This window comes from Euphorbia lathyris, chromosome 4, assembly GCF_963576675.1.
Source record: "Euphorbia lathyris chromosome 4, ddEupLath1.1, whole genome shotgun sequence".
Taxonomy (NCBI): domain Eukaryota; kingdom Viridiplantae; phylum Streptophyta; class Magnoliopsida; order Malpighiales; family Euphorbiaceae; genus Euphorbia; species Euphorbia lathyris.
In genome coordinates this window covers 73,173,362-73,181,212 of record NC_088913.1, presented here as the reverse complement: position 1 = coordinate 73,181,212, position 7,851 = coordinate 73,173,362, and the positions used below count along the sequence as shown (strand labels likewise).

General features: G+C 31.4%; 1 protein-coding gene across 1 annotated transcript; it reads left to right on the top strand.

Moving 5' to 3' along the window:
• Window positions 1-2,615, top strand: LOC136226863 (uncharacterized). The gene is made up of 2 exons (XM_066015536.1): window positions 1-395; window positions 1,925-2,615. The coding sequence occupies exons 1-2, from the start codon at window positions 50-52 to the stop codon at window positions 2,464-2,466; spliced, it is 888 nt and encodes a 295-aa protein (XP_065871608.1). The 5' UTR covers window positions 1-49; the 3' UTR covers window positions 2,467-2,615.
• The last annotated feature ends 5,236 nt before the right edge of the window (window positions 2,616-7,851 follow it).

Below are 7,851 nucleotides of genomic sequence, written 5' to 3'. Positions count from 1 at the left end.
CAGTCTATGCAGTTCCATAACAGAAACCCTAGATCTCTATCCCATATCCATGGTCGAAATGTCTTCCCTGAACCAGAACAAGCCGATTCGGTGGGGCGAGCTCGACGAAGACGATGGCGAGGATTTGGATTTCCTCTTGCCGCCTAAACAAATAGTTGGTCCTGACGAGAATGGGATTAAGAGGGTGATCGAGTTTAAGTTCAATGATGAAGGTAATAAGATTAAGATTACCACTACAACCAGAGTACGAAAACTTGCCAAGGCCCGGTTGAGCAAGAAAGCTGTTGAGCGTAGGAACTGGCCTAAGTTTGGTGATGCTGTCCAAGAGGATGTCGGAGCTAGGCTTACTATGGTTTCTACTGAAGAAATCGTTCTCGAAAGGCCTCGAGCTCCAGGTATATATCTCTCTCTTGCGTATTTTTGTTTAATAAGAGTGAAGAGTGAACTTGGATTTCTCTTTTTTCTAGACATGGAATACTGATACAACTGGTAAGATTTCGATTTTTTTTGTATGGAATGCTATTTGATGTTCGGGACTGCCTGTTTGGTCACGAATGATTTCAACATGGTGTATAATGACTCTGTTGCTTTCGTTTGTTATTTTGTGGTGTATACATTTTTCAAGTATAATTAGTTAGTCACTTCATATCATGAAAACTCAGGAACTAGTGAAATTCTTGTATAGATCACATGTTAATGTGTTTTATATAGAATACATTTGCTTGTATTGTTTGACTTACTCTTCAGTTTTGTAAATGTGTTTTCCATAGATTACATTTGCTTGTATTGTGCGTGTGTTTTCTAATGGTTATGGTGGCCAATTAGCCAGTCACATATTAGCCTTGCACGGCTGTTTTTTTATGTGAATGGTCAGTAAGCTCACCGAAAGCATCTGTTGATGGCTTATAATTGTGAAAACAGGTTTTATTTCACTTGTAATCTATCAACTACATTCTTAAATTAGTGCCGATGATTTTATAACATAGTTAATTGGAATCCTTGTGCAATTTGTATGTGGCTGGTGGTTGTATCTTTATAATTATTTGTGTCAGTACTCTGTGTGTTTATGTGGGAATGGTGGTTAATTAGCCGGTCACGTATTGCCTTGAGGCATTTGTTTTATGTGAATGGTCAGTAAACTCACCAAGAGTAGAATTATGTTGATGGCCTTTCTTGATGAGCCAAAAATTGGGTTTGTCATTTGTGTCATCAACAACATATTTAATATGTTGAGTCTTCTGCTTTGCTTTATCTAGTTTTGTGGTCAATTTTCCAATTACATATTTTGCCTTGTGGCCGTTGTAGGATGTGAATGCTCAGTAAGTCACCAAAAGTAACATTTTGTTGGTGGCACTCACTGGTGAACAAATACTTCACTTTTTGCGTTTGTAGGATCAGCTATATATGCAAGATGTTCAGTCTATCATCAATCTCTACATATTTTACTTGGCTATGTTGATTAGTAATAGGATTATGTTGGTTGCAAGCATGAGTTGTTTTACTTCAAGCCCAACAGCAGTGACATTGCTTTCGATATATTTGCTAAATTGCTTGGCGATATAAATTGCTCTTTACACGAGTTTTGTGTTTTTTTTTTCAATGGACACGTTGTTTCACTTTTTTCATGTATTGGTGAACTATTTTAATTCCAACCTGATTACTATGCTATATTGTTAAATGTTTTTTCTTACTTGATGACAAAACATGGAGGACTGTTTTTTTCATTGTTAATTTACACATTGCTGGTGCTTATTCTATGAAGTTATATCCTTCGCTTGTTATTTGGGTGGTTTAGATCTTGTATTTGTTATTTTCTAACTCTTGATGGTTTTAGTTCTCGTATTTGTATTTGTTATTTTCTAACTCTTTATGGTTTAATTTGGAATTGTGGTTTTTTAAATTTCAAATATTGACATGACAACAGGCACAAAAGGAGAAGAAGCCAAGTTACCAGGGGATAACTTGGCACAGTTGGCTAAACCTGGAGCCGTTCTCATGGTGTGCAGAACTTGTGGTAAGAAAGGTGACCATTGGACATCACGATGCCCCTATAAGGATCTTGCTCCACCACCTGAATCCTTTTCTGATAAACCGACTGCATCTGAGACTGCTGCTGCTGTTTCCGGAGCCACCAAGGGTGCTTATGTTCCACCAAGCAAGAGAGAAGGTGTTGGGGAGAAGCCTGTTGGATCAGATATGAGACGTAGAAACGAAGAGAACTCAGTTCGTGTGACCAATTTGTCTGAGGATACAAGGGAGCCCGACTTGCTTGAACTATTCCGCACATTTGGTCCGGTGAGTCGTGTATATGTTGCTATTGATCAGAAAACTGGCATCAGCAGGGGTTTCGGTTTTGTAAACTTTGTAAACAAGGAAGATGCAGAGAGAGCTATCAACAAGCTTAATGGATACGGGTACGACAATCTAATTCTTCGAGTTGAATGGGCTACACCCAGATCTAACTAGATTGATGGAGTTGCCATCAAATGTTCCTTCCCCCTTGGAATAGTGAGCTTTTTGTTTATTTTGGGCTTTTGTACTGTGCAGATATGTCAATAAGCTTTTGTATTTTGATTTGGTCTTAATTAACTCTTTTAATTATGAACTTTGGATAATCTAAGCTCTGACAAATCTATAAGATAATCTCACTTATCGGTAATTAGTTCAATTGAAGTTAAGGGAATTATCGTCTGAATGAATTGCTAGTTGTGTTGTGACAGTGTGACAAATATGTAGAGAATTTACATAGAAATTCAAATTTTAAAAATTATCTATAACTTTCTTAATGAAAATTATGAATATGTCAAGTTGGCAGTTAATGAATTTCCACTACAAATTCATCAACTAAACCACTTAAAAAAATTTGATATTTATAAAATAAAAATTCATACTTTTGATATAATTTTAATTAAATTATCAATATTAATTAAACAATAAATATTATCACATTCATGAATTTCACGTAAAGAACCCAAATATGTGTAACAGATGGACCTCATCATGGGCTGTACTCAGGGTTGGACTCTGTTCATGGGCTGGACTCAAGCTACACTCGATGGATGTTGCTTGAGAATACTCTGTTCAAGTTCAAGTTGATGGGTTTAGGCTTGACTGGGCTGGACTTAAAAATTAAAGGGATGAGATGCAAAAATTATCCGTCAGGAGCAATTTTATTCCTAATATTTAAAATGGTGTAATTTTATTCTGAATATTGGCAGCCAAGAGCAATTTTATCCTATCGTTATTAAATTGGATCAATTTGAGAAATAATCTATCAAACTGTTTTTTTGAGAGATAATTTATCAAACTGTTATGTATCTTGTCATTTACACTTCACATATTAGTCAGTTTATCACTCATAAATAACAGATCATAAACATATAATTATACGTGATTTTTTTTTTAAAATATATTGTCTACCGTATGATTTGGACAAAAAATTCAAAAAATATACTCTATTGTACGATTTGGACAAAAAAAATTCAAAAATTTTCATCGAATTTATAAATATTGATTTCCAATTCTATTATTAAATCATACAAAGTATGATTTTTTTTAAAACGAACCGATATGCAAAATAATGTGTGAAATTGACCAAACATGCCAATGTTAGAAGTAAAATTGCACCTGATTGCCAACATTAGGGGTAAAATTGTACCATTTTAGACGTTAGGAATAAAATTACTTCTAGATGTAAATGTTAGGGATATTTTTACACCTTATCCCAAAATTAAATTTCAAATCCAATTTAAATCTACTTAAAAAATTTTATTTTTTAATAATAAATTAAAATTTATACTTAAAAATAAATATTTAATATATAAAAATATTAATATTAGTAGGGTGGGCTGAATTTGACAAATTCTAAGTTTGAAATAAATGGGTTTTAGCAGATCTGGGTCTAGAAATAAATGGGTTTTAGCGGATTTATGTCAAATTTTTTTTTTTTTTTTTTTATATTTATCTGGGTGGATTTTGCTAGCATGTTTGAACTGAGTTTGATTTAACCTTTCACTTGAGTTGAATTATTGAATGAATTGGGTAGACATTGAATTGATTGAATTGGGTGAATATTGTATTGATAAATGCTTAGTATGTATGAGCCTTGGAAAATGTTTTAGCTGAGTTTGCTTTACTTTACGTTAGTTGAATTATTCAATTCGACAAATGATGTGCACTGTATTTCTAACAAAATATTGCTTGATTATTGATATGAGATATGACAATGGAATTTCTCTCTTATCTTAAAATTTAAACAAAATGAGGATAGACATCAAATATAAAAGAACTTGAAGCGTAAGAGTGAATTTGGGTTGAAAAAGAAAGAAGTTTACTTAATGTTTCTTTGTTAACATTAAGTTAAGCCTAAAGTAATAAAATGATTTTCTAAATGCAAAGTTGAGGGTTAATTGAATTTAGGTCGAAGGTTAATTTACGTTTCAAACTTATTTTAAAATTATAAAATGCAAAGTGGTTTTAATACAAACAAATTGTAATTTTTTTTTGGATAAACAAAGGCATTGAGTGAACGTAATAATATGTACCGTACAAATTTTAATAAAGTACTCTTTTATTTATCATTTATGGAAATATATTACGTATAGGTTTTTTTATTAAAGAGACCTTATCTCTTATTTGCTTTAGAACCCATAAATTATGAGGACCGGTCAAGTTAATATTTAAACTAAATATTTTCTAAAATTTTATTTTTCATTTTATTTATAAAATTTATTAGACATAAAGAAAATTAATTTTTATAATTTTATATAGTCTATCAATTTTGTATTCATCAAACTTTTTAGCAAAAGCCAATAGTAAAATAAAATTTAAAATGATAAAAAAAAATTACCTTAAAAAACACCCTTAACAATCAGGAGCAATTTTACCTCTAATATTGACAAGTTGGGTTAATTTGAGAACTAATTCATTAAATTGTCTTCTCGGTCATTAATCTTATCATTTATACTTTACATGTGCGTTATTTTATCACTAATTAGTAACAGATCATAAATATATGATTAGACGTGAAAAAAATTAAAAAATATACTGTATTTTGTTCAAATTGGACAAAAAAATTTAAATATTTTATCGGATTTAAAAATATTAATATCTAATTCTATTATTAAATCACAAAAAATATGAAATCTTTTTGTAGAACCAACCGATATGTAATTGATGCAGAATAATGAATAAAATATCTGAATTTTATAACGACGTTTGAAATTAACCAAACTTGTTAATATTAGAGGTACAATTGATTTTGACTGTAAGTGCTATGGTATAATTGTATCATTTTAGACGTTAGAGGTAAAATTGCTTCTAGTTGTAAACGTTAGGATTATTTTTGCACGTTGTCGCCATTTTTAATGATGAATCATTTGCTTTTTTATTTTATGTATTTTTTTCTTATACAATCTTCATTTTATATTTTTTTGGCTTAATACATATTTACACCCTTAAACTTGACACTTTTTGCCTATTGTCATCCTAAACTTTTAGAATAACCTATGACACAGATGAGGTGGCATGTGCGTGCTATAGAAAAAAAGAAAAGGATTAGAAGGACACGCTATTAAGTACAATAGTTAGAAGCACAAATTATAGATTTTTTTTTTGGTTAAACCATCCGGTACTCCGAACCACATTGGCCGACTAATCCGGATTCGGGGCGGGTCCAAGGATTACGGTATTTAAACCCCTCCCAATTACCGTTGTGGGGGATCGATCCTAAGACCGCCCTACCAAGCGCAGCCCCATGCTACCACCGCGCCAACCAACGATTGGTAGCACAAGTTATAGATTTAAACACAAAAGTAAGCAGTATAAATAAGTCGGAAGGAAAGAGTTAGAGAAATAGTTACGCATCGATTTATACTGGTTCATCCTCCTATCTACATCCAGTCCCCAGATACCTTTTTTTGGATTTTAATCCACTAGTGAACTCTTTTCAATAGGTAGAGCACAAACCCTTACAATAGATACAGAGACTTTGTAAAGTACCGTCCTTTACACTTAACACTCAACTATCTATCTACCTCTCTTGCTATTCACTTATAACCGAAGTAAATAGAAGAGCTTCTGATTAAACTATTGATAAGTTTATTCTTACTCAGAACACACTGAAAACTATAAGATATTACACGAATGAAAACAATAAATGTGCATGAGATTTTTCTTTGCTTTTGGAACTTCAAGGATGATTCTCTCTAAATTTCAGCATTGATGATCAAGTCCAAAATGAGCAAATGATGGGGCTTTTATAGTGACACTTTGAGACAAGTCATTTCGAATTTCAAAATAACCATTGGAGGGAAAGACTCTCTTCTGTCGCTTTCAGCCTTAACACTCAGTACACTCAGCTAATCATTGAGCTTCTCTTTTCCGTTGCATCCACGAGATAGCACGCTTCTGGATCTTGACAGAGGCAGTCTGACTGTCTACACAAATAAGGTATAGATTCATAGTTGACCAGGGGACAAACTGTCTGCTCCTTGTACTTCTTTCCTTATACGGAGGTGCAGTGTTAGTGGTCTAGAGTCAATATTGATCTTGTCTTCTATGCCTTCACCTCTATCTTCCGGAACAAGTATTCCTTGTGGCATGGGCTTTGCTTCTGGATCCTTCCAGCTATTGGACTGAATTAGGTCTTTGCGCCTTTGATCCAATTTTAAGGCATTTGTATACATTCCTTTCTTAATTTCATTTAATCAAATATACACTTAACAAACACATTAGTCCAAATAAATCAATATTTAATTATAATGTTTTACTAACTATGGGAATATTAATTTCTTTTAATATTTTTGTCATAATCAAAATTAGTGTGGAAATTGTGTTTCAACAACGATTTTGTGTGTAGAAGGTCTGAATGAGCCAACTGTAGGTATGCGATAGGTTTTTAAAGCCAGTTGTGTGATAGGTTTTTAAAACCAACTATAGGTGTGTTATACCGTTATTTTAAAAGATCAGGATGCCAATAAACAAAACGTGCCAAATTTAAGGGTATAAATATACATTAAACCTTTTCTTTTTCTCACCTAGTCCTAATTTTTCCAATACCATGTGATTGATTTATTATTTTTAATTTAGTGTTGTAGAATTTATTTCGTTAAAATAAGAAATAAAAAATAATTCAAAAAATTATAAAATTAGAAATTTAGCTATATAAAAATTATAAACGTGAACTTATTTTATTTAATAAGCAAACAGAAAGAAAACTAAAAGTTGCTCTGGGCTCAACCCTCCTTTGTTATAAAAAAAAATAAGCTTATGAATGAAATGAAAGATACATGGGTGAGGGGTGGGTTTTCCTTTGTCTTTAATGTAATTTTCATTTGTTTAATGTAAGTGCATTGCGCACAACTTAAAAAAAATGAAAGATAAAAAAATATAATATTTAATTTTAAGTTTAAGATATTATATTTTTTCAATTTTTTAAATATATATTAAATAAATTAAATGACAATTAAAAGTTTATAATTAATATCTATGATAAATGTTTAATACACAACTTACTAAGAGTATTCTAGTGTTCTAAAAAAATATTAAGAATATTTTATTAGGTTATTAGTCTTCATCTTTTTATATAACATGTTGTTTAGTTTTACTATTTTGAAAATCAAGTTATAAGGTTTCTGTTTTTTTAATTATTAATCCTTTGGTTATTTTATATATTTTTTAGATTTTAAACCAAACATATCTTAACTTTCATGAGTTATGTTTGACAACTAGTTGTTGGCTGTTAGCTGATTACATTAACTATTAGATAATTACCCTTTTTTGTTAGATGATTTGACTAGCTGATTGTATAAAGTTGTTATGTAAAACTTAGCTGATTGAAAGAGATGGAGG